The sequence below is a fragment of the Xyrauchen texanus genome, chromosome 1, assembly GCF_025860055.1.
Source record: "Xyrauchen texanus isolate HMW12.3.18 chromosome 1, RBS_HiC_50CHRs, whole genome shotgun sequence".
Taxonomy (NCBI): domain Eukaryota; kingdom Metazoa; phylum Chordata; class Actinopteri; order Cypriniformes; family Catostomidae; genus Xyrauchen; species Xyrauchen texanus.
In genome coordinates, this window is record NC_068276.1 from 9,874,417 (window position 1) to 9,901,920 (window position 27,504).

At 39.9% G+C, this 27,504-nt stretch overlaps 1 protein-coding gene across 4 annotated transcripts in view; it reads left to right on the forward strand.

Annotated features, from left to right (window-relative positions):
• Positions 1 to 81: 81 nt before the first annotated feature.
• Positions 82 to 27,504, forward strand: part of lins1 (lines homolog 1) — a 42,303-nt gene continuing 14,880 nt past the window's right edge. For 2 of the 4 annotated variants that reach the window (XM_052129596.1, XM_052129911.1), the window contains exon 1: positions 88 to 226. In XM_052129596.1, the coding sequence (XP_051985556.1) occupies positions 152 to 226 (75 nt within the window). In that variant the 5' untranslated portion in view covers positions 88 to 151. Of the gene's footprint in view, positions 227 to 21,767; positions 21,897 to 27,504 lie in introns of those variants that run through there. The other 2 variants (XM_052129681.1, XM_052129753.1) reach the window with 2 other exon arrangements.

Here is a 27,504-nt window from a genome sequence, read left to right on the forward strand (position 1 = left end):
ACAGACGTCATATTACTGCAAAAACATGCCGGAGAGAGGTGTTTACGGCAATTTTGGCGTTTTGACGGCAAACGGTGTCATGTTTTGCTTTATTGGCAGATGACATATAGCATGTTCTAGAATAAGGAATCAGCAGAACACGGTTTGGAAAATGACGTCCAATTGTTGGACGACTGATCGAATTGGAAGGGCGGTTGAGCACGACTGCTCCGTGAATGGATCAGAGGTAGGTGGCTGGAATAATATGGATTATGATGGAGAAGATGAAGAAAGGGAAGAAAGTAGGGGACGGATAAGTGACAAAAGAACCAAAGGGAATAAAAGAGTCAGGAATGAGAAAGATAATGATACAGAAAGGGAAGTAGAGGGGCAAGGTATGGTTCAAAAAGAAAGAGAGGAAAAGTATGTAGTCATAATAAGATTTAATGAAAAGAATCAGGGGAGTATGAAGAAAGTTAGCCCACTAGTGCTAACATCAACTCTGGCAAACAAGATAGGGGATATCGAATATGCAAAGGTTCTAAATGATGGCAATTTATTGGTGAGATGTGCTGATGCAGTGCAAATGGAAAAAGCGCTAAAAGTTAAAGAGATAGGAAAACGCAAGGTGGAAAATACGGGAAGGGTAGGAACTCGGATGGGAGGTGGAAACATAGGAGTGATAACGGGGGTGCCAATAAGTATTAGCATGGAAGAATTAAAAAGGAATATTAAAGGAGGGAAAGTACTTAATGTACAAAGATTGAAATCAGCAAAGGAAGGAGTGATGAGAGATAGTGAATCGGTGTCAATAGAATTTGAAGGAGAACATGTTCCAAAGAAAGTATTCTTGGGTTTTATGAGTTATCCAGTCAGGGTGTTTGTACCAAAGCCGATGAGGTGCTTTAACCTGTTAAGCTGCAACCCCACTTTTGAAAAATCCCCAGAAATGGCATACCCAAACTGAAACAGATACAGTTCATAAACCATTTGTTCTAAAAGCACAAGTATGATCCCATTTGAAAGCTGACACCTGGCAGTTTATTGTAAATGTAGAATTAATTATTGTCATAATGAAAAAAAATAGTTATAAATAGCTTCAAAGTTTTGTCAAGTTATTAGAAATTTATTTTTATGAAATATTTTCATGAAAATAAAATTGAAGTTGGCATTGCAGCAATCTAGAAATGCACTGCAGCTAAAGCCACATGTCTGGCCATGTTATATTTAAAATCTGAAGATGACAAGTCTAAAACTCTGTATTTAGTTAAATGTTTTTCAAGATCATGTCATACCACTTTATTTTGATTAGACTCTAAAATGCAAACTGATGTTTATTGTCATGTTCTAAGCATCTATTCAGTCTATTGTCTCTGTTTATTTATGTGGTGTAAACGATCTCCATTCAGTCTCAGTCTCCCCTGCACACATTCACACCTCTCCAGCCTGGTTATGGCTCTAAATATGCTTTTCTTTTGTCTGCATTATAATTACTAACGACTGGCTATTCACACTGTTTCAATCCCTAATCTCTTTTAGGAAAGTTCTCAAAGTTCTCACCTTACATTTTAAACTATATAAAATGACCTTCTTGAAAAAAGAAACATTTCAGCAAGCAGTCCTATTTAAAAATATTCATAAAAATAACAGCTAGGTAGCAGGTGCACCAAGCTAGCTAGCATATTAGCTTAGCACACCATCAATACACGACAATTTATGAGATTAAAACCATGTTTGTGCTCTAAAACTTACTTTATAGCACAAGTCGAGTGTTTTAAATAACCTTTTGTGCTCTGATTTGGTTTCAGATAAAAAAATCAGACAGAAAATATATTATTTTATAGTATTCTGCACGATGATAAAGTCTATATCGATTAGCATTACATTATCAATATAATCTATTATTATGAAAATACCTGACATGGCTCAAAGAACACAGATAAATCAAATATCATTGCAATCATGTTTATTGTCTTCAAAACATCTTTATCTGCAGTTACAGCGATCTCTGATAGCTTTGTTGTGTCAGGGACTTCCTGGAATGTCAAATGATTATGGCACTTCTTCGTGTGTTCCATATATGGAGTTCCATATACTGTGCACAGAGCGCCGGCGCCCTCAGGCTGCCAGTATGGATTGATAACACAATACATCAGAGTCTCAAGCGCTCATAATGATTACATCGACGCATTTGGGTATATATTCAATAAATATGATTCCTGTCTATATAAATCTGATGTAAACCTATGAGAATCTATCAATATTTCTCCAAATCTGCACATTTTTGAGCTAAAAGCCCTGAGGGACGTTGTTTTGTCAAGGCTGTCATGACGATCTCACAGGAGTTTTTTTCTGAATGAGAGCGGCTGACGCTCATAATTCATATTAAAGGTATCGACTCATTTTTGTGATTACATAACTCCAGACACAAATTAAGACATAACTGTCACTATAAGTTTCTCAGAATACAATAGTGGTCAAATACTGAACCTTGAGTCTTATATCTTTTTAATGATGTATAGTTTGTCAAGGTAATAACATTAAATCTGATAGTAACTTTGAACTATTTAAAAAAAAAAAACGCTTCAGAGCGCCAGCGCTCTGGCAACGGTTAACAGGTTAACTGCCAGAGATTTGGGCACACAGCAAAGAATTGTAATAGGCAGAGAAGGTGTGCTAGATGTGGAGGAGACCATGAATATGGGAAGTGTGGTACAGGGATTCCACCAAAATGTTGCAGTTGTGGAGGTGCCCACAATGTGGCATATGGAGGGTGTGAAATTATGAGACGGGAGCAGGGGCATAGCACCAAATTTTGGGCCCTGGGTACAAACCATCTTGCTGGGCCCCCGTACCAAATATGTATGTAGAAAACTGACTTCTAAGGGGCCCCCCCCCTGCCTCGGGCCCTGGGTACTCGGTACCCTTTACCCCCCCAGTCCGACGCCCCTGGACGGGAGACTAATATTCAAAAGATAATAGTGGAGAAAAGGATATCCTATGCTGAAGCTGTAAGAGTGTCAAAAGAGAGGGTAGATGTAATGAGAGAGCCAGAAGTTGTGGAAGAACAAGTACAATATCAAAGAACCAATGGAAGAATGTATGTGGGAAAAAGAGATCTAGTTACATTCATAGCAGGGGTGATTAATAGCACTGCAGAAGTTAAATCAAAAAATGAAAAAATCCAGTTGATAGTTAAAGCTGCAGTTAATCATTTAGGACTGGTAGGACTGACGTGGGAAGAAATAAGAGAGAACCTTACTATTCAGTCAAGTCAAGAAGCGTCATGGGTTTGTTAATCATTTTAATGGTAATTCTTTTACAATGGAATGCTAGAAGCTTAATGGCGAATGGTCAAGAATTTAAGCATTTCATAAATGAATTGGAAGAGAAACCAGATGTGACGTGTATACAGGAAACTTGGCTGAAACCAAGTCTTGATTTTGTAATTCATGGATACACTGTGATTAGGAAAGATAGGATTGATGGAGGAGGAGGTGGGTGTGCAACATTTATAAAGCTTGGATTGACTTATAGGTTAATAGAAATGGGAGATGAGCAGGAATATATAGCGGTGGAGGTGTGGGAAAGAGGGAGGGATAAGTGTTATTAACCACTATAACCCATGTAAAAGGTTGATGATTGATAATTTATTAAGTATTCAAGGTCAGGATAGACAAAAAGTAATTTGGTGTGCAGACTTTAATGCTCATAGCCCTGTGTGGGGGGGACAAACAGATGAAAATGGTAAGATAATTGAAGAATTGATGGATGAAAGAGAATTGGTCAGTCTGAATGATGGAAGGGGAACTAGGGTAAATTTAGTAACAGGAATGGAATCTGCATTAGACTTAACATTAGTGTCTAACACTTTGGCTGGAAATACTAGATGGGAGGTATGGCAAACAACTACACTGGGTAGTGATCACTACCCAGTTTTATGCAGAGTAGGTGGGAGGGAAGAAATAAGGGTAGAAGAAAGGATCCCAAAGTGGATATTTGGGAAAGCAGACTGGGATCAATTCAAGAGGATGAGTGAAGAAATAATGACTAGGATTGAAACAGCAGGAAGTATAGAGGAGATAAGTAACCAAGTTACGTCAGCAATCATAATGGCAGCGGTAGAAGCTATTCCTAAGGGGAAAAACAGAGGTAATCGGAAATTGGTGCCTTGGTGGAATGAAGAGTGTCAAAAGGCAGTGAGGAAAAGAAATAAAGCGTTTAAACTAGTAAAGAGGGATCACAATATGCAGTCATTAATTCAGTATAAAAAAGCGCAGGCAGAAGTGAGAAGAACTATTCGGCAGGCAAAGAGGGCAAGTTGGAGTAAATTTTGTGATGAAATTGGAAGGTCAACACCGGTGAGTAAGGTATGGTCTATGATAAAGAGGATGGGTGGAGATAGGAGACAGTGGGAGTACCCAGTATTGACATTAGAGGAGGAGATAGGTGTCACCAATCTGGAAAAGGCAGAAATAATGGCGAAGTCGTTTACAAAGATACACAGTTCAGAAAATGTATCAGAAGAAGAGAGAAGGAGAAGGTCAGTAACTTTAAATAAAAATATGCATGCGTTAAATAGGAAGGAAGAGACTGGTAGTGTCATTGATGAGCCTTTTTCTCTGGCGGAATTGGTTAGAGCGATTAAAAGAGCAAAGCCTACTTCTCCAGGAAAGGATCAGGTGTGTTATGTAATGTTAAAACATCTTGGTGAAAGATCACTATTTAAGTTACTGGAACTTTTTAACAAGATATGAAAGGAGGGAAAACTGCCAGTTGCATGGAAAGAAGCAGTAGTGATTCCAATTAGGAAACCTGGCAAAGATCCAAGTAAACCCATACGTTATAGACCAATTGCCTTAACATCTAACTTGTGTAAGATAATGGAGAGGATGATAACAGAGAGATTGTCGTATGAAATGGAGAAAAGAGGATTACTGGTAAGTTATCAGAGTGGTTTTAGGAAGGAAGGAACACAATGGATTCAGTAGTGAGATTAGAGACTGAAATAAGAAGGGCACAAGCAATTAAAGAGACTGTAGTTGCAGTATTCTTTGATATTGAAAAGGCTTATGATATGTTGTGGAAGGAGGGGCTATTAATCAAGTTAGATAAAATAGGTATAGGTGGGAATTTGTTTAACTGGATAAAAGATTTTCTGTTTGGTAGGAAAATTCAAGTGAGAATAGGGGCAGAAGTGTCAAGTCAATATGAGGTTGGGAATGGGACTCCTCAAGGAAGTGTGATAAGTCCTTTGTTATTTATTATAATGATAAATGATGTCTTTGCAAATGTTTCAGAAGACATTGGAACATCATTGTTTGCAGATGATGGGGCTATGTGGAAAAGAGGAAGGAATATAGAGTACACAATTAGGAAGGTACAGAAAGCAATTGATAAAGTGGTAGAATGGGCTTATGACTGGGGATTTAGGTTCTCAATAGAAAAGACTCAGACAGTCTTTTTACCAGGAAAAGAATTCAGGAAGAAGTTAAGCTAATGATGTATGGGAGAGAGTTGGAGAGGGTAAGTTCCATTAAGTTTTTGGGAGTGATTTTAGATGCAAGGTTGACGTTTGCAGAACATATAAAGAAAATGGAAGACAAGTGCAAAAAAGTAATTAATGTGATGAGATGTTTGACAGGAAGAGAGTGGGGAGCCAGTCGGTCATCGCTTAAGAGTATATATGTGGCTCTGATAAGATCAGTGTTGGATTATGGTAGTATAGTGGTTAGGTCTGCAGCTAAGTCTCTTTTAATGAGGCTGGAGGTTATTCAGAATCAGGCTTTAAGAATCTGCTGTGGTGCTTTTAAAACGTCTTCAGTACCTGCCATACTAGTGGAAATGGGAGAACTGCCACTGGAATTAAGAAGGAATCAATTGATGGCAAATTACTGGGCTGGATTGCAGGGCCATAATGACTCGCATCCCACAAAAGCAGTATTGCAGGATTGCTGGGAAAATGGAAGAAAGTTAAAGGAAAAATTTGGTCGGATTGGAAATAATGTAGCAAAAGAGTTAGAAGTATTTAATCTTAGAATAAGCCCTACGGTAGTTTTTCCAGAGATTGCCCCTTGGAAGATGACATGGCCTGAAGTAGACTGGTATGTGCTTGAGGAAAAAAGGAAGGGAAAGGAAGAAGTTAATCTGAAAGTATATTTAATATCAGAGTAGGCGGAAACTATAATGAATTTATGCAGATTTATACGGATGGTGCAAAAAAACCAGACGGAAGAAACAGGGTTTGGGGTGGCAATTCCAGGGAAAGAAGTAGAAATGAGTATAAAAACATCTAATAATTTAGGGGTATATTCTGTAGAGATGTTGGCAATTTTAAGTGCTTTGCAATGGGTGGAAAAGGTAAGACAGGAAAAGGTTTTAATATGCTCTGATTCTTTATCAGTCTTGGCAAGTTTAAGGTCATTCCATTCAAAAGCTCGGCAAGATATCCTGTATGAAGTACTTCAATTAAACACTAGATTAAGTCATATGGGATGTCAGGTTAAATTTATGTGGGTTCCAGCACATGTTGGTATTACAGGTAATGAGATGGCAGATAGGCTGGCTAAAAGGGCTAACAAAAGGGAATGTAGAAATGCAGGTTAATATTAGTAAAGCAGAGGTTAAAAGCATAATTTGGGAGAAAATAAATAAAAGGTGGCAAGAGAGGTGGGATAGAGAGAAGAAAGGGAGGCACTTATACCAAATCCAGAGAAACGTAAAAGAGGATAGGGTGGGAAGTGGGAATAGGAGAGAAGAGGCTGTGATGACGAGGTTAAGGTTGGGACACTGTTCAGCTGAACAAAACACTAAAGATGATAGGGAAGCACCAGACAGGGTTGTGTGAGGGATGTCAAGAAGAGGAGACAGTGGAGCACATAATTATGAGGTGTAGGAGATATGAAATGCAGAGGCAGGTGATGAAGAATAAGTTGAGGCAGATTGGGGTGCAAGAGATTACATTAAAAGGGTTATTAAGAGCAGTAAATGGGACACAGAATAGAATATTGATGACTTTTTTAAGGGAGGCGGGAGTTTTCAATAGGATTTAATTGATAAATAAAGTTTGTTGTTTGTGTGAGTGTTTATTTGAAGGGAATTAAGGTTATGTAAGTGTAGGAAAGAGAATGGACAATGATGTTTTGTAGTTATAGTATCTGATCCACACTCCGGAGCAGAGGGGGCGGTAATGCACCAAAAAGCTGGATGGCAACCGCCTTTAAATTGGAAAGAAGAAGAAGGAATCAGCATTTTGAGTGAGAAATGAACGAAGTTCTGTCGCTCTTGTTCATTTTTGGTATTTTTTGGAGATTACGTCTGTCATTGGACGCCGCCTCTGGGATTTTATACACGAAAGCACCGAGCACCGTGAAGTCCTCTGCAATGAAACTTTGCTGCTTTTTTTAGGCAAATACGTACTTTTTCGTATTCGTTTTCTGATGTTTGTATTATGAGATGAAGGTCCTAGCATCTAATGATCTATGGACTGGCTGCAGTGCACTGGCTTTCAGGAAAGTTATGGGTGATTCTTAAATTAGGGGCACTTTTGGCTACTCGAAATTTTGTAAATATACTTTTTCAAACTATGGTTCGTGTTAAAACATGTATCGCACGGCCTCGGAAAAAGGTCCGGCCATGGCCTTGATAAACCTTGTAATAGTGTGTGATATTGCGTGTGATGATGTCATTTCTCACTTGATGTAGAAATAAAGTTGGAGAAGCCGCATAAGTAAACCTAGAGATGCCCTCAGCCTTAAGGCGGGTGCATACTGTACGAATTATTGTAGTACTTTACGATTATTTCTTGTCAGACTGAACAATATGAACACATTGATATCGCCATGGCACACTGTACGACGTTTTGTTAGACTGCACTATACACATCGTGGCCGACTGTGGTCCCGATCAGTAAACGTGACAGTAGTGCTGCGAAATTTGCCCACCACGGAGGAGCATATTTTCTTTCTCTCTCTCTCTCTCTCTCAATTTAATTCAATTCAATTCAATTGAGCTTTATTGGCATGACTGTGTAAAATAGCACAATATTACCAAAGCAATAGTAATATACAAACATATATGTAGATCAATAAAAAAACAAAAAAAAACATTTCCATATTATGCATAAATATATCACAATAAATAAAATTAAAATAAATATAAATATAAATATATATATATATATATACAATAACAAAAATAAGTATAGAGAGCAGTTTAATGGAACGGAGGGTTCAGCCCTTGTCCCTCATATGATGGCAGGAAGACACATACTGCGCTGCCAGCTGAACACACTCTTCTTTCTCTCCCAAAATATAACACAGTTTGTTTATGAGGCTCGCTTGTTGAAATTGAGGTACAATCTGTGCTATTTGTGTGAAATAGGCGTCTCTGATGTTTTTATACTTGCTGCACTCAGTGAGGAAGTGCAGCTCGTCCTCTACGGCCCCATCAGTGCAGTGTGGACACAGTCTGAGCTCTCTCTCTCTCCAACTCTGCCTGTGTCGGCCCGTCTCCACACACAGACTGTGGTCACTAATACTTTGTCACGATACTTTGTCAGGAGCTTTCTCTGACCATAATTACTGATTTCAGTCAGGTATGGTGCCAATTTATAATTTTGTTGAAATATTTTAATTTATTTAGTTGTGTGACCTTTATCTGCCAATCGTGTATGTATTCTTCTTTGGTTATTTTCCCTATTTCTTTTACTTTTGAGTGTCTGAATTGAATTGATGAATTGAGTTGGTGTTTTTCCACTAAATGTAGCATGGGGTCGCTCTCTGTGTGTCCTGCCCTGTATCTGAGAGCGCAGTGATGGTAACTCTCTGTCTGCGCGTCTGATAGATGGAACCAGAACTTCACGGCTCTCTTCTGGATTTCAGAGAGCAGAGGGAATCTGCCTAATTCTGCCCGGCAACCCAGGCTTGGAGCGTTTCTGTGAGTTCCCAGGATGTTCTTGCAGAACTCAAGGTGGAAAATTTCAGCAGGGTTTTGTCCCAGGATTTGTAATTTAGTTTAAATTTGGGGCCCCAGATTTCACAGCCGTAAAGAAGGATGGGTTTTATGATGCTGTCAAAGATTTTCAGCCACAGTTTAATGGGTGCGTTAAATTTGAACAGGGGTTTTCTTATACTGTAATAAGCCCTACGTGCTTTATCAGTCAGATCTTTTATTGCAGTGTCAAATTTTCCAGAAGCTGAGCTTGTCAGACCCAAATAATTATAACAGGTGACATGATTAAGAATTGTTCCCCCAAGTGTAAATTTGTATTTCTTGTCAGTAAGGTGAGGTTTTTTCTGAAAGATCATGATTTTAGACTTGTCCATGTTGATGGGTAAGGCCCAGTCGCTGCTGTACTGGTCCAGAAGCGAGAGGCTGTGGTGCAGACCCTCTTCATGAGGAGACAGCATCAGAAGATCGTCAGCGTACAGGAGGCTTCTGATCTCTCTGTCCTCGAGGGTCAGACCGGGACAAGAGGACTTCTCCAGTGTTGATGCCAGTTCATTAATATAGATATTAAATGTTTCAGCATCTCATTTGATATTAAATCCACGCCACAGGATTTTTTAGTTTTTAGGGATTTCATCTTGTCTGTCAGTTCATTTAGTAATATGGGCTGGTCTAGATGGTTTAGCTGGTATTTTACAGTGCGCTCCAGGGTATATAGTTGGGAGGTCAGATGTTTTTGGGTGAGGGTTAGTTCGTTTTGTGAATAGAGTTTTCCAAAATGTTCGGTCCAGATGTTTGGGTCATAGATGGGAATGTGTTTAGGTTCTTTTGATTTATCTAATTTACTCCATAATTCCCAAAAAGAATTCTGATCTACTGCCTCCTCAATCTTATTAAGCTTTGCTTTCATGTGATCAGCTTTTTTCTGTATTAGAAGTGACTTGTATGTTTTGAGGGTTTGCTGATATTTGTCTCGTGTTTGTTGGTTTGCAGGGTCTCTGTGTTTTATATTTGATAATGATCTTAATTCTTTTCTTAATCTTTATCAAACCAACCAACTTTAGCAATTTCTTTCTTACATCTATAATTTTTTCTTTTTCTCAGGGCTTTTCTGACCACTGTAGAAAATATTTCGTTTAATTGATGAGTTGCTAAATTGATAGTTTTCTTCTCTTCACTAAATGAAGTAGACAGAAATGAATCTATCATGTTCTGGACCTGAGTGCTGTGGAGCTGGGCTTCATACTGGGCAGGACTGTCTTTACCCCATATAAACGTGGAGGGAGGGGTGCAGTTTAACCTTGGGAACTGAAGGCCGGAGATTCACGGATCTGTTCAGACTGAGGACTGTGTGGCTGTGGTCTGATAATGGCAGCTGTGGCATTACTGTGAAATAGTTGACTTTACTGTGGTCTACATCAGTGATGGCGTAATCTACTGCGCTGCTGCCGAGATGTGAGCAGTAGGTGAACCGACCCAGAGAATCTCCCTTTGTTCTGCCGTTAGCGATATACAGGCCCAGGCTTTTGCAGAGCTGCAGGACTTGTTTTCCGTGCCTGTTTATCGTGTTGTCATAATTCTGACGTGCCTTCGTAAAGTGTTTCCGTTGATATATATGTGAGTTGTTAATATATTTGTCTTCATCTGTGGTAATGTAATCTGCTTCCTTCCCGTTCTAGCGTTCAGATCCCCATTAACAGAACCGATCCTAGAGCTTGAAAGTAAACGATCTCTGACTGTAGGGTTGGGAAGATGTCTTCATTATAATAAGGAGACTCGTATGGGGGGATGTATGTGGCACACAGGTACAAGTCCTCATCTAAACACAGAAGCTCTTTTTGAAGTTTTAACCAAATATGTGTTTTCCCTTTTTCACAGGCTGAATATAGTGCCACAAATGATCTTTAAACCAAACTATGATTCCTCCTGAATCTCTTCCGCTTTTAATATTAGGCTGTTTGATTGAAGGGATTCAGTAGCTCTCTGTAGTTTGGAGGAGTGCAGATTTTGGAGTCTAAATGACACCATGTCTCAAGTAATATAATTATGTCTGAACTATATACAATATTTACAAAATCAGGGTTATTAGTTTTCTCCCCAAAAGCAGAAGAGAACATCCCTGAATGTTATAGCATGTTATTTTAAACGATGACATTGACCGAATATTGGATTTACCAGAAAAATGTATGAAATTCATGACCCAATCATGTTTTAAAATATAGATTAATCAATTAGAACGGTAATATAGAGGATATATAGAAGTATGGTGAGTCGGTCAGTTTTACACATTGAATAAAAAATAAAAAAATAAATTATAAAATAAAATACAAAATAAAAATAAAAAAGTAATTAAGAAATAATGATCATTCTTGACAGACACACTATGAGTATTTAAGCTAACATATTGTCACATATAATTTTCAGCATGTGTTTGATCTGGATCAGGTCAGTGGTGTCAGATCTACCTGTTCCTGCCACTACAGCGGCGTAGCTGTCCGTCTGTCTGACAGACTCGCGCTCAGGGTGTGTTTTCTGAGGGCGTTTCAGGGCTGACTCCTTGATGGTTTTTGCAAACAGTCTCATGCCCTCTCGATGGATGTGGATACGGTCATATAGATGTTCATGGGTGATGCGCTGATGGTTGGCTATTTGAACGTTCGGCATTGAAGCCCAGATGTTAGCTATCTCCGCGTTGATTGTGTTGATGATCCTTTGAGGGACGTCTCTGCGAGGTAGAAGGGTTGAGATGGTGACCTTGGCTCCGGGGTAGATCCTGCTGGCTGTTTTCACCACGTTGGACAGGGCTTTAGTGACATCCACCCTTGCACTGAGGTCGTTTGTTCCGGTGTGAAGAATGATGTGTGATGGTGCACCCAACACTTCCTCCTGCAGCAGTCTCAAAGCAGAGTGTGAGGTGGGACACCAGAACTTCTTCACAGATCTACCCGGGAACAGACGTCTGTGGTCAAGATGGTGGCCGTTGGAGTCACAGAGGATGACGATGCTGTCTTTACTCGCCTGATCTCTGCCGGTGCTCATGGATGGTGTTGCAGTGGGTGGACGGTATGGTGTGATGCTGCTGCTGATCTTCCTCTGAGGGGCTTGATGAGATTGTGGGGTTGCAGGAGTGAAGGACCTCAGTGGTGGTGTACTGACACACTGCTGATGTTGAGCTGTGGTTGGGATGGGTTCCGGAGTGAAGGAGCTCTTCTTTGTGTGTGCTGACACTGCTGATGTTGTGATGCGTTCCGGAGTGGAGGTGCTGTGTGTTTGTGTGCTGACACACTGCTGATGTTGTTTTGTGTGCAGCTGGTTTCTGGTCTCTTCCAGCAGTCTCTCCAGTGTGTGGCCGTGTTGTTCTCTTCTACCCAGCTCCTCTCTCACCCTCCTCAGCTCCTGTCGCAGCTCCTGATTGGCCTCCTCCAGATGTTTAACGGCCGAGCAGAGCTGTTGTAGTTGTTGGATGCTGTGATGGCTGGTCTTATTCAGGAGCTGGTGGATGTTGTTGGTAGTTTCCTCTTTAAACAAGTAGTAGTCCTGCTCCAGCTCCGCGATGTTGTCTCTCAAGGCCTTTATCTTGGGAGACGCAGGAGTGCTGATGTGTCTGTCTGTCAGAGGAGTTCTTGAGCCTGGGTCAGTGTTTGTGTCCGTTGTGCTGTAGAGTCCCTCCTCTGTGCTTCTCTTCACTTCAGAATCTTTCTTCATCTTCTGAACCTCCACTTTAATGTTTTTGAAGTTCCTCTGGAATTCATTAAGGCTGGTTTCTTGTCCCTGGACCATGACGGTTCCGTTATGATAGAGGTTCACAATCAGCTTTGTGTCGTTGTCTCCTTCCAGAGTGAGTTGTCTGCCTTTGCTGATGCCTCCTTTTCTTCCACATGTCATGGCAGAGCTGAGGATGGTGTGCCAGGCTGATGGGTGTTCAGTGAAGAACAGCAGGTTACACCGGACTCTGTTGTCTTCTGGTCCACTGTAGTCAGACAGCAGTAACTCTGGGTTCTCTCTCAGGATCATCTCTTTCATCTTTTTCTTGTCTTTGGTAGATTTAACTTCTGCTGTATATATTATCTCCAGCTCCTCTTCATTTTTGAAAAATGCCTCTGCTTTAGGTAGGCCCATGTTGATCTCAACTGAATTAACTGCCACGGAGAATCCACAGTCACTTCCAGGACAGCGGTGACACGCGGCGCATGTGGCAGGGCATCCAGGCCATCACCAACTACAGGACAACATCAGTTGCCTGTGACAAAGATGCCTCCCTTCCAGATGCGCTGAACGACTTCTACGCTCGGTTTGAAGTGCAGAACGACGTGATGGCGAGGAAGTCCACCCCTCCTCCCAACGACCAGGTGCTCTGTCTTACCACGGCAGATGTGAGGAAAACTCTACGTAGAGTCAACCCACGGAAGGCTGCTGGACCAGACAACATTCCTGGCAGAGTGCTCAGAGGATGTGCAGACCAGCTAGCAGATGTTCTTACCGACATCTTCAACATCTCTCTGAGCAGCGCCGTCGTTCCAACGTGCTTCAAGGCCACCACCATCATCCCCATGCCAAAGAAGTCTTCAGTGTCCTGCCTCAACGACTACCGTCCCGTCGCACTTACACCCATCATCATGAAGTGCTTCGAGAGGCTCGTCATGAGGCAGATTAAGACCCAGCTGCCCCCTCACTAGACCCACTGCAGTTTGCGTGATCGCTCAAACCGCTCAACGGACGATGCCATCACCACAACCCTCCATCTGGCCCTCACCCACCTAGACAATAAGGACTCATACGTTCGAATGCTGTTCATAGATTTCAGCTCAGCATTCAACACAATCATTCCCCAGCACCTGATTGGAAAGCTGAACCTGCTGGGCCTGGACACCTCCCTCTGCAACTGGATCCTGGACTTCCTGACTGGGAGACCTCAGTCAGTCCGGATCGGGAACAGCATCTCCACCACCACCACACTGAGCACTGGGGCCCCCAGGGCTGTGTGCTCAGTCCACTGCTGTTCACTCTGCTGACTCACGACTGTGCAGCAATGCACAGCTCGAATCACATCATCAAGTTCGCCGATGACACGACCGTGGTGGGTCTCATCAGCAAGAACAACGAGTCAGCATACAGAGAGGAGGTGCAGCGGCTGACGAACTGGTGTAGAGCCAACAACCTGTCTCTGAATGTCGACAAAACAAAAGAGATGGTTGTTGACTTTAGGAGAGCACAAGGTGAACACACTCCGCTGAACATCGACGGCTCCTCTGTGGAGATCGTCAAGAGCACCAAATTTCTTGGTGTTCACCTGGCGGAGAACCTCACCTGGTCCCTCAACACCAGCTCAATCACCAAGAAAGCCCAGCAGCGTCTCTACTTTCTTCGAAGGCTGAGGAAAGCACATCTCCCAACCCCCATCCTCACTACATTCTATAGAGGGACTATTGAGAGCATCCTGAGCAGCTGCATCACTGCTTGGTTTGGGACTTGCACCGTTTCGGACCGCAAAGCCCTGCAGAGGATAGTGAGGACAGCTGAGAAGATCATTGGGGTCTCTCTTCCCTCCATCAAAGACATTTACAAAAAACACTGTATCCACAAAGCAACCAGCATTGTGGACGACCCCACACACCCCTCACACAAACTCTTTACCCTCCTTCCGTCTGGCAAGAGGTACCGAAGCATTCGGGCCCTCACGGCCAGACTGTGTAACAGCTTCTTCCCCAAGCCATCAGACTTCTCAATACTCAGAGACTGGTTTGACACACACGTGTCCTGAGTTGCACTTTAATAACTGTCGCTTTATAACTGTCTGCTACCTCAATAACTGCTATGTGCATAGAACACTATCTCATAGTATGTTATGTTTACATTTTAGAAACTGTCATCTTTTTGCACTACTGAGTACTGGTCGGCGCTGCACTGTCTATTGTCCTGTTCATTGTCAGTAATTTGTTGTACTGTCCTGTACTTTTTGCACATGTTTGCACGTGCACTTTATATAGGTATATATAGGTAGTTTATATAGGTATTTTATTTCGTTGTGTTGTCTCATGTGGTCCTATTTTGGTCCTTTGTTGTTTTTTTATGTAGCACCATGGTCCTGGAGGAACGTTGTCTCGTTTTGCTGTGTACTGTACTAACTGTATATGGTTGAAACGACAATAAAAACCACTTGACTTGACTTGACTTGACGGAATGTTAGCCTGGCTAGCAGTTAGCTTGATATGTTGAGTTTCTATGCAGTTTTTAGGTGATGACAAAAAAAATTAAATAGTTTTCAGAGGTCTTACCTTCAAAATCTTCTGCCTCTTTTGTTCACAATTAAGTTTCCAATCATCCAATTACAGGTTGAGTCATAAAAAACTTACATTTTCTGGCAAAAATGTTGTTGATATCAGGAGCTCATATTTTTGCTGCCAACTGTCATTGGAACTCTCTCTCTCTCTGAAAGTCAGGACATCAGCATTTCCGTTGCTCCAATACCACTCCATCACGAGCATAGACTAACATTTACAAGAAAAATGGATTTTGTCAAATAGGCCTATAATAAGACAGCTTGATCACAAATACAGAAAATTACAGAAGTCGAGAATGAACGTGAGTATTTCATTGTGGAAATAAGAAGAATTTTGAATTACAAACTTCTCCGTTTACATTGGAGAAAACAAAAAAGGTTAGTTATAGTACTTCTTTCTCTTCTTTTAGATTAGTAACCTATAGGCCAGCAACATTTTGAAAATTCATAAAGGCTGATAATATATCATGCTTGCAAATTCCCTATGGATGATGCACAAACATGACATAGATTTCTATAATTGTATCCAAATGTATTTGCTGATTTTGATTAAAACGTACTTAAATACTTACCAGTATAAATTCTTCAATATTTAAATTGTATTTATTTTTTTATAAATAAAATTGGAGTGGTGTGAATCTTAACTAAAGAAGTTTACAGATGTGTAAAGTAAATTTATTAAAATAGTAATTCAAATAACGTTGTAAAGAAAATGAATGATAAATGCAAAGAAGAAAACTAGAAAATGCTATAATTTATTTATTTTCATATTGTAGCAGAAGCTCTGTATTTAATTAAGAGAATAATGCTTTCATATTGCTGTCGTGATACACTTTTCTCGAAGTATTTTCTGCTTATTTATAATTTTCTTTATATAAAATGAAAAGAAGAAAAAACATTGAAAGTGCTTGAGTAGTGATAACTGGGCACAAATGTTGCTATGGTGGTGCAAACATGGAGGAGGTTTCTTTCCAAGTGAATTAGAGTGCGAGAGAGGAGCGGAATATCTCATCTGGCCGTCGTAATAGCAGTTACACTATACTGCTATGATGCTAAATTTCAGACACTGCCCAAATTTTGTCAGAGGCTGATGATCATTGCAAAGGCTATTGAACATGTCACACCAAACCTTGTAAGATAGCCGATAGCCTGCGATGAGAGAAATCCTTTTGGATTCCTGAAATGTGTCTCAGACAACAGAATCATGGCCAAAATCGTACAGTGTGCACCCGCATTTAGCAAGCAATGTTCTGCCTCTCAAGGTTAAGTCTCTCTGCAATCTCAAATTGAACCTTCTTTGGGCTTTTCCTTTAACAGGGTTGAAATTCAGGACACATCTGTTATCTTGATTTTTAGTGATCACAATGCCTAAATATATAACTTGAGATTTTACTGGGATATTATAATGGGAATTTGCTACACAATTCTTAATAGCCAAAAGCTCACATTTGTTTGTTTAGATTAAGATCTGAAGCTTTAGAGAATATTTGTATATGATCACTTGCTAGTGGGATATGGGAAGCATCTCTTAAATATGGAGAGAAATGGAGTCCAGTACAGATTTAAATTTTTGAGAAAACACAAGAGCTAGGATTTTGTAGTCATTGATAAGCAAGCATATAGGATGCCAATTGTCAATTAAAAGTAAATTTATTTTTTTGAGTTTTTGGTATTAGAGTCTAAATAGGGGGAAGAGTTTCATTCTGTATGCTTTTTCAAAGACCTTAAGTAGAAAAGGGGACAGTCCTTCAGAGTAATCAGTACAATTCTGTGGTAAGCCCATCAGTTCCAGGTGAGTTCTATAATTAAGTTATTAACCTCAATTTGAGTTATTTCATTGTCACAGAAGTTTCTATCACTATCTGAGATAGTCCTACAATTTTTAGTAGATTCCAAAAATGTACAGGCTGCCGCTTCAGAGTAATGGCATTGGTAAAGGTTACTGTAGAAATTAGTACAGAAATGTGCAATGTCTTGTGCATTATTAGTGACTGTCCCATCAACATTCAGGGTTTCTATTAGTGAGGTTTAGGGTTGCAACGGTATGAGATTTTCACGGTATAATAACCTTCTCGGAAAATATCACAGTTTCACGGTATATGGTATTTCACAATTACTATTATCAGTGAAAACAGAATGTTTTTTTTTTTTGGTTGAGCAAACACTTTATTATAATTGAAACTTGAAACCATTTTTTTATTGAAGTATGCGTAAAAAAAGTCTCCCTTTTGAAAATAAATAACATAAATTGAAAAAATAAGAAAGCTAACAGAATTAGAATAATAAACCGAATTATACACATGATAAAAAAAAACATGTAACTATAATATGTTATTTAACTATGTTAGTTTACATGTTAAATGAACTACTAAATGAAAAATAACATCAGCTGTGTGAGGTTTTAAAGGAATATCCTATGATTATTAACAATTAACGTAAACTGCAGGTGCTCAACAGAGAAGCTAGACTGCTCCTGTCTGTACCTTTAACTCTGATTTTGCTACGGGACGCAGATTTTACATTGGAAATCAAGTGGCGAACCACCATAGTAAAAACATAACCTGTATTTAATGTATCCTGGGTCGCATTTCCTTTTATGTTGCATAGTTTTGTTCATGATTTTCAATTACAAGGACATGCATCGTGACATTATATTTGTTGTTTATGGCAACAAGAAAATCTACAGGAAGTTTTCTCTCCCCAATTGTTTTTTTAAGAGCATATTTACTTATTTGAGCCCATTATTTATCCTGTTTGTTTCCTAATTTCAAAAATAATTCAAACAGAACATACATATTACACAGGAGGATATGCTCCTCATTACCATGGTTAGGTTAGTGTAGCTGTTCTTAAATAATAGTAATAATAATAACAAACTATAGTATTTAAAAAAAAGAAAAATACTAGCGGAAACACATTTTTAAACTTTAATTACAACTGCCACTGTTGATATAAAATAAGGTCTAATAGATTCTACCTTTAGATTATTTTATATGAAACTATAACATTTAGTCAAAATATAAGTTACTTTTACTCATGTAAAATCGTGAAACAAGTTTGTAAATGTGATGGTGTTTAATTGTTAAATGTTTTTGTACAGTGTTGCTCTTTTCCTTCTCAGTGCTGTTTGGCATGTCAGGACTGCCTACTGTTTGAGAGGTTTGACTTGACTTCCTCCGTAACGCTTTCAACTAGAGAAGCCTCAATAGAATTGAAATTGGTCACATCAGTTTTGAGTTTTGCGCTCCGCAATATTGAGGGAAGCCCAGTTGTTGCATGCGCGTGCCAGAGAGAAGAGCAGGTCATTAGCGCGAGCTGGTTCCATTACACTCGTGAGAGAGTGCAGATGAGAAGCCTTTAGCGGTATGCAAGAATATCATTAAATCTTAAATAGGCTATCACTTGGATGGCTGCCGAAATGTCTTCAAGAACCATGGCATTGTTCTTTCCCTGCTGTCCGTGACCCAGTCCAAATTGACCTGCGACCCACCAGTTGAGAAACTCTGCTTTAACTCATAGACACACTCACTTATGTCAGACCCCCTTGCCTTGCTTCTCACTGACATTTTCTCTGCATGTGTGTGTGGCGCAAGTCTATGAGTCTGACAGGCAGACAAGGAGGAACGGAGATGCGCATGCGCATGTGAGATTCTCTGTCTGGTTGCATTTTTTTCTAAATACCTTAGACAAGTAAATGCACATGGTATGATAACCATACATTTTCATACCGAGGTATACCGTGAAATCGGTATATCGCTGCAAACCTAATCTCATCTAATTTACATTGCAGGTTGGCATACTCGAGCTTATCAGTTTCAGAATGCAGCTCAGGGTATTTAAGAGAGGGTTGCAATTTTAGAAACCACCTTATTTTCCTCTGCTCTTTTAAGTTTAGCTAAATTACTACCACATTTTCTAAATTACTTACATATTTCACATTTTTACAGTTCCCATTGACAACAGTAAGAATTCAGTACTAAAGCTCTCCTCCAATGATGCTCTGTTAGTAAGATAATATTCTTTTTGACATCTTCAAATTGGAGAAGAGATTTGTTGAGTTTCCAATTGGAAGGAGTTGAACTGGAATTAAGGAATGCACAAAGACTAACATTAAGAGAGATAGCTTGGTGATCTGTAAGAGGTGTAGCATGAATATTGACTGAGTTGAAGCTATCTGCCAGGCTTTGGGAGATAAACCAGTAATCTATTTGAGACTGCTTGGGTATGTTACGCTCCAGATATCAATAAGGCTAAACCGTGTCATAAAGGCACACATAATTGGATTTGTAGAGGCAGTTCTAGGGGGAAATCTATCCAAATCACTGTTTAACATCATATTCAAAATCCCACCAAAAATAAGTAAAGCATTGTGGTATTTATTTAAGCAGTGCTGTATATTGTCACTTATCTCATCCAGTTAATTTGACTTTTCTTGAGAACAATTATATCCGTAAATATTTAAGAGAATTAAGGTAGCCTGACCTAATAACACCTTAAACAATATAAAATGACCCTTGGGGTCACTTACAAAATGTAATATTTCCCCAGCAAATTGTTTTTCAGAATAGTAACACCTGTAGATCGCTCTGTGCCATGAGACATCCAAACATCACTGCCCCACTGGGATTTCCAAAATGTAGTATCGTCCTGAGTGGAATGGGTTTTTTGAAACAAAGGTCTGACCCGTGCTTCTTAACAAACAATAAAAGTGCTTTGCGCTTCACATTGTTTCTTTGTCTTCTGGCATTGTGAGAAATGAACGAAAACGACATAAATTAACGAAAATTAACAGTTATGAACAGGTATCAAAACAAAGGCATAAAGCCAAAATTGACTAAAAGATCAAAATGAAAATCAAAGAAGCAGAGCTCAAATGACCGTTGCTAATGACTGGAAACTCCACTGTATCACGTGGTGTTCTTAGGGGCTGTGAAGACGACTAATGGATACCATCTTAGAAAAACAAAAATCGAACACGGCTCTGTTAATGGTGTTAACAATGAAATCTCCATTCCGTTAATAAAAGCACAGGGCTCCAATGTAATATGCCATTTTCACTCTAGGCCACATATGCCTCCGTATCTCCTGGTCTGTTGAAGTCAGATCCTCAGCAAAGGTGCAGTACATTATCATTAAGATAATGATGTTGGCAGCTTTCCACAAGGCATCTTGGACAACCCGTGAGGTAAACTGCATGATGATGGCGTGAGGTTTCACAGTGTCGCCTCTTTTCCCGAGCCGATGCACAGTAGAGCTTCTATCTTGATAGCATTAGCACTAATCATTCCCTCTAGCGCATCAGACTGAGAATTAATCAGCGAGGAGAGTGTAATGATGGCAGAATCAGACAGTTCATCTGAGTTAAGGACTTCGCCTTTCTTTTGAGCCGGTGGCTTGCTTGGGGTGACAGGGAGCTGAGTCACAGAAAAATCAGTTTTGTTTCCAACAGGAGAGGCATAATCGTGGACAGCCATACTGGAGTTGACAACACAGTCCGATCGCTCTTTGCACTTTTCCGTCTTTGGCATGTTTGGAGTGCTATTAGTTGAATGCACAAACATCTGAGACAGCAATTGAAACTAGATAATATTCAGATACATCTTAAGTGTTTTAAAGTTTGTATCTGAGTGTTTTAAAGTTTGGTCAGGAGCTCTGAAAAGTTCATCTCAGCTAGGCACCATATTGCCTCTTAAATGTATAATAACTAACAAAGTAATGGAAGTATTGTTTAAATTATTACATAGATTTTACACAACCAAAGTATATTTAAAGAGATGTAAATTAGACATAGATACAAATTGCTCTTTTTGCTGTATTTATTATTATTTTTAAAAGAAATCAAGCAATACATCAACTATTTCACCTTCAAAGAACTCCAAAGCCCTTAAGATATTAAACATGTGCTACCTCTTTAAATAATTTTGTTAAACTTTGGTATGTAATACATTATATTTGTATATAAGCTGTATATAGGTGCTTCTCGCTTATATTTGTATGTACTACTTTTTACATCTTTTGGATTTTGTATGTACTACTTTTTACATCTTTTGGATTTTGTAAGTTTGTAAATCTGTATTTGTTATTTATGTATGTTTTTCCTTGGCAATAAACAAAAAGTTGGATAAGCCTTGGAGTTGTTAACAAAACAGAGTTAGCGAGCAGATTTGTTATTTAAAAATACAAAGAAATTGATTGTTTCTGTTACTAACTGGTTTGGAAATGTCATAAGTATTGGGGCAGTGGTTCTTACAAATACAAACATTAATGGCAAATAAATCATAAGTATATATTTTCTAAATGTTTTATATGTGTAAAAAAAATCCTGGTTTTAAAACTTTTTATGTATGTATCATAGAGGGGTAAGTTCAAATGTCTGTCTTGGGGACAAATCCCAAAATTCTGACAAATTTAACACCTCAGTTAGCCTAATGAAACAAATGTTTCACCAATTGAAGAATCACCATTTTTCATAGAATAAACATGTTTTAAGCAGCAGGAAAATATAAATGTTTTTTTTTTTTCATTTATCTTTTTTTTTTTTTTTTTTTTTGTCATTGACAGATATCACAGAGAGACCACTCCTCCTGACACCCCTACCCATAAGCTGAGGGTGAACTTGTTTAGCCACCTGATTTTTCAGCATGACTAGGGCGCCACCATAATTCTCCTTGAATGTGGACATCTTCCGGTATGAGCCACCTCCTGCTATTTAGCGACACAAAAATTCTACATTATGTTTCTTTATATTGTAAGCTGACATTATATGTCATAATATTATTATCATTAATCATTATTTTCATGAACATATTGGTTTGTTGCACAAATAGTTATACTATTTATCGCATTTTGTTTTTTCATTTCACATGTGCAGGCAGAATTTTGAAATAAGTAAATGCAACATTTAAAGTTTTGCAGAAAAATATGAATTTTACTTGGAGAGTGGAGACATTAAAAAACAGCATCGTCACACTGTCTGGTACAAGAAGATAATTTTATTATTGTCTCTTCAATAACAACACACAGCAACTAGTCAATACTTACAGGTACTCTTTCTATAAAAGCTGACATTAGATACGTATCCGACATTAGGATATAATTCTGCTGTACATTCTGTGGTTGTGTAATAGTTCATAAGCCTATCACCAAATTCTGGTCTTATTATCCTTCTATTTATTTACAGTGTGGTCAATGACAGCAGAACACTGTCACACTTGCTGGAAATGCAGCCGATTGCTTCTGCTTTGCAAAATAAGGTGGATACTTTCACCTGGCATTGCAGTGCCTTTTATACTTTATGCGCACCGTACTCACAACAGTGCAGAGAAAATATCAATCCAGCAAGAAACAGCGGCAAAGAAGTGTTTTGCTGAAATATATATTTGCCTTGCCAGGTATTATAATAATAGTTCATGTTTGCTGGCCATATGCAAAGGTGAACAAATCAAAAACACTAAGGCTTTACAAGTTGTTTGTAGCTAAACTCAAGCACTTTTATTTGTTTACAGTTAAGATACTTGTGTTTTATATTTTATAGCCTAGTCCAGAAAAGTTATAAATTTAAAACAATTGTATGAACTCCAATTACATTAAAACATGTTATATCATGGGTCAGTTAAATGCTTTATTCTGACTGGTTCACGGACGTTGGTGTGCAATTATTTTTCCAAGTAAATGCAGGGCTATGAAGTAGCTTTAGTGGTTAATGTTCACATATCCTACATTTATTTGAGTTTCCGTTAAAAAGAACCCTTGCGCTCTCTCGTCTCCCCTGCATTTACACATGCTCACACACACGTGCTAACACGCATGCGCTCACACACTTAGACTCAAGTCGCGAACAACAAATAGAGCCTCACCCCTGCGATTTGATCAATAGGCTAAGACGCCGATGCACGTCGTGACCGCATTAGCACCTCGGGTGTGCATTATTTTTCAACAATTCACTGGTTCGTAGTCATTTATTCCTTATTATTTTTAGATTTTATTTTACATAGTATAAACTAAACAAGAACTGTTCAGTTAATTAATGAAGCCAAACTCTAGTGTATTGGTTAGACATTTTTGTTCAGTGTAGAAAAAGTAGTGGATAAATATGCTTGGTTGTCTTTCCGAACTAGAACATCTGAGGAGATGCAACAGGTAATTTCACTGTGAAAACATTGTTCTTTTTACATTTAGCAGTAGTTTACTCTGCCTCAAAAGCACAGGACAATATGCCCTGCTCCTCTTCTTGAGTTCATCCAATGGGATTGAAGCAGTGCATTCACACAACCCAAAAAGTCATGGTGGGATAAAGGTGCCTCAGGTTGTTCCTGGCCGGGTACTTTGTCTTACAGGCTACATATGGTTAGGATTAGGATAAGGGCAGGGTTAGGGTATCTGCAGCCTGCCAGCAACAAACACTTTTGTACAATGGGTGCGAAAAGTTAAACGAACACACTAAACGAAGCTTTGCAGATACCAGGCTGTGTCGAGTATAAACTAGGCTATGTAATCTCCCCAACACACACAAACCCCACCACTTCAGAGGTTAAAATAATAATAGCCTAATAATATTAAAGGAGCACTCAGTAATTTTTTCCACATTAAAAAATTTTTACTCCTTAAGGAATCATTTGTAATTTTGAAACGTATATAATCATGACCACTCACATGAGATTAGGACTCTAGACATATCAGTAACCTTATAAAAGCTGTTTTATTCTAGCTGGGGCAGTGGTGCCCTCATTGTTGCTACCATTTTAGAACCACATGACCACCTGAATACTACTCGCTTAATCTCAGTAACCGGCTTGTAATTGGACACTTTCACTCTTGGATTAAATTAATCATGGCTGATTGTGAATAGTGAATTTCTATAATAGCAATGGTAACTGAACTCTATTGACTTTGAATGATGCTGCATCCACACCACTAGGTGTCACTGTAAGGGTTAGATGTTATCATCTTTGTTGGGCAGTTGTACTTGCAGTGAGTAATTGCACTGGAGATGGTAGCACCCCTCACTCAGTGCTTTTGGACAGCTGCTTAAGATGTGCTCCAAGGTGTCTTTTGCTGGACACAGTGTGCATGACGAGCTCTCCAACTTTTCCCAACAGAACAAGTTGGCTGGTCTTTGTAGAATGTCATTTACAGCCTGGAGCAGGAACTTGATGTGGTGGGGCTTGATGCATAAAGTCCCCCTGAAGTGCCTTGAGGAGTGCGCTATGTCGCTATGGAAGCCTTTATACAATCACTCCAATTTACTGGCTGATGACGCTTAAGCAACACCCCTAGGGAGCTACATCACAGCTCCATAAAGATGCTCGCTTTTGTGCCATCGAATCAGATTTTCTGTTTTTCAGTGCATGATTTTGTCTAAGCCCATGTCTGTTTCCAGCGACATACTTCGAAGTGAGGATTATTAATTCCCCTTTTGAGTGGCATAAGGACTTTGTTTATACAGTGTAAATTTCAGAGCAATTTTAATGGGGATTTCCAAACATTACAAGGGTCCGACATGGACAGCGCAATTTCTCACCACGAGGCGTTATCCCCACTTGTTCCAGTTCCACGGCCTCCAGATTTGGAGCACCGTATGTGGGAGCAATTTGGGATTTCAGCTTTGTTTCTGAGAGAATTGGAGTGCCAATGGACATCGGATTCTTCCTCGTGTTTGTCACCCTCCTCCTGAGCGAAAGCGCGAGTCTCGTCGGACATGCTCTTGAGGCTTAGCTCGGTGGCCAATTTCTATCGAGCAAAGCATACGGAAGAGATACCATGTGCATCTTGAGCCATTGCCATTAAAAAACGCTGTATGAGAGAATTCATCATTGGAAGGGAACAAATTGGCCCCTTGTCCTTATAGCCTTTCCATGTCTTCTGGGACAATGGCCTCTGCTTTTCTCTCCCCTCCCCATTCGAAGCGATCTGCTTGCAGTGAAGGGGATCATGTATGGACCAGTGAGCCTGGCTGCTGAATGAGGGGGCTGAAATAAGAGAATATTCCCCCAACGGATTGAGGGCGAACCAAAGCGCAGCGTGTTTCGTCGGTGCCATTACTCGGCATTCTGTCAAGAGATGCAAGGTATTTTATCTAATTTTGTCTTTAACCCATTTGTGGACCACACATGCGCTCTGGTGAGACAAGAGATGCGCACTGCTATCTCTAATACATTTTTCAATGATTGTTTTTCTTTTCAGTCAGCTGTTAGATCTACACACAATTGCTTTGCAGTCCAACTAAGTGCAAGTTAATATCGGCTCTGTTTGGACTTTCACTCAAGACTCACACCATGAGTTGGTGTTTCGCACCGTCAGGGTGCATTTTCCCCATTATATGCTGGGACCGGTTTAGTGTCTATCCTGTTTTGAAGTACACCAATTTAGCTCAGTTTCCCAAGTAATGCACAGTACGCTGGTGAATGAGCATTGAATATTTTAAGCTTGAGTTTTGCTTCTGCCTCCATGACCAAGGGCATGTGTAATATAACTCAATGTACAATAAAAATAGGTCTGCACATGAGCCTGACGGGCTTGCTGTGTTACGAAGTATGAGCCCCCCATTCAGTGAATAAAATTGGACAATATAAACACATCCGTTTCTCTCCTGTTTGCCCTTCAGTCAGTATCGGGATGAGTTCGCCATTGTATATGATTATGTTTCCCCCCGCAGCTTGCTGGGGAGCGAACATTACAAAAAAAATGCTTTCCAAATTCAGCCTCTGTCTCCATGACCAAGGGTCTCGAGACATGCATAACAGAATTCGATGTTCAAGCACAACTGTACACAAAACACACATTGAACATAAGCACCACACGTTGTGCCCCCATAAAGAATGCTGGGGCCTTGGGGTGAACCTGCCTGCTCTCTATTCCCTCCATGTTTGTACATTCTTCCCTGTTCTGTGCAATTATAAAAAAAAAATGGTCACTCTGAATGTATTTACAACAGCGAATGCCAGATAAACCATCTACACTAGTAGATGGTTTATCTGGCATTTGCTGTTGTAAATACATTCAGAGTGACCATTTTTTTTTAATAATTGCCTGATCGAATTCTGCCACTCTCTCAATGAACAAATGTTTTGAGACATGCATAACAGAATTCGATGTTCATCAAGCATAAGTGTACACAAAAGACCACACGTTGTTGCCACAAATAGAATACTGGGGCCATTGTGACGAACACGTTTTCTCAAATAAACATTCCCCCTAATGTTCATGCACTTTTCAAAATACTAAGGAAAAGGTTTATTCTCTCAGCGTCCTTGCTGTAGATACATTTCAGGATGCGCATACTAAATACAATAAAGGCAAAATATTATCAAATTCCCTTCAACCTGTCTTCCTTCTGCAGTGCCGCTGGTTCTGGGGCAGACGCAAAAAGTAAACCAAGCATGCCATCTAGTGGTTACAGGTTGCATTTTAGGCAAGAGCCATTCATTAGTTCATCTTTCTGCCCATCTGTCGGCTTGGCAGCAGCTGTCGGCTTGGCAGCAGCTGAAGGGCATTGCGATCTGGGTACTTCGTACAATAAAGCATGGCTATGTCATTCAATTCAGGCGGCTTGCAGCCCATTCTGGATTTGAGATGTTTGAATTTCACTCTAATGAAATGTCAATTCAGAATGCTGATGCAGAATGCTGGCCAGAAATAAATAATGTCACAAATTCAGCCGGGGGAATGCTGTGTGACAATAGATTTGATGGATGCCTTAAAAAAAAAAAAGTCAGCCGTTTCGTTGGGACAGATTTGTTGCCACAAAGTGATAAAGACAGACGCCTCCTCCACGGGTTGGGGCGCTTTATTCGAGGCTTGTTCAGCCTATGAGGTTTGGATGGGCCAGTGGCAATATTGGAACATAAACTCTCTGGAGATGTCCACGGTGGTGCTGGTGTTTATTTTTCCTCCCGGAGATTCAGGACAGCCGTGTCCTCATCTGGTCTGAAAACAGGTCAGTGTTGTCCTGCATCAATCGCCAGGGAGGAGTGTGTTCTCATGCCATGCTGAGGCTGGCATTTCACATTCTTCTGTGAGCACAGGACAATGTGCTGTCTCTACGAGCCGTACGTGTTCCGGGCCGCTTGAATTTGGGGGCAGATCTCCTGTCCAAACAGTGCCCGGAGTGTGGACATTATATCCTCAGATTATGGAACAAATCTGGTGAAGGTTTGGCAGAGCAGAAGTGGACCTGTTCGCTTTGAGCGAGATGTTGCACTGTTCCCTCTGGTTTTCTCTCTTACCCCTGGCACGCTGGTCATTGATGCATTGGCAACGCAAAAAGTGTGTGTTGCCATTATAACTGAGCATGTGCT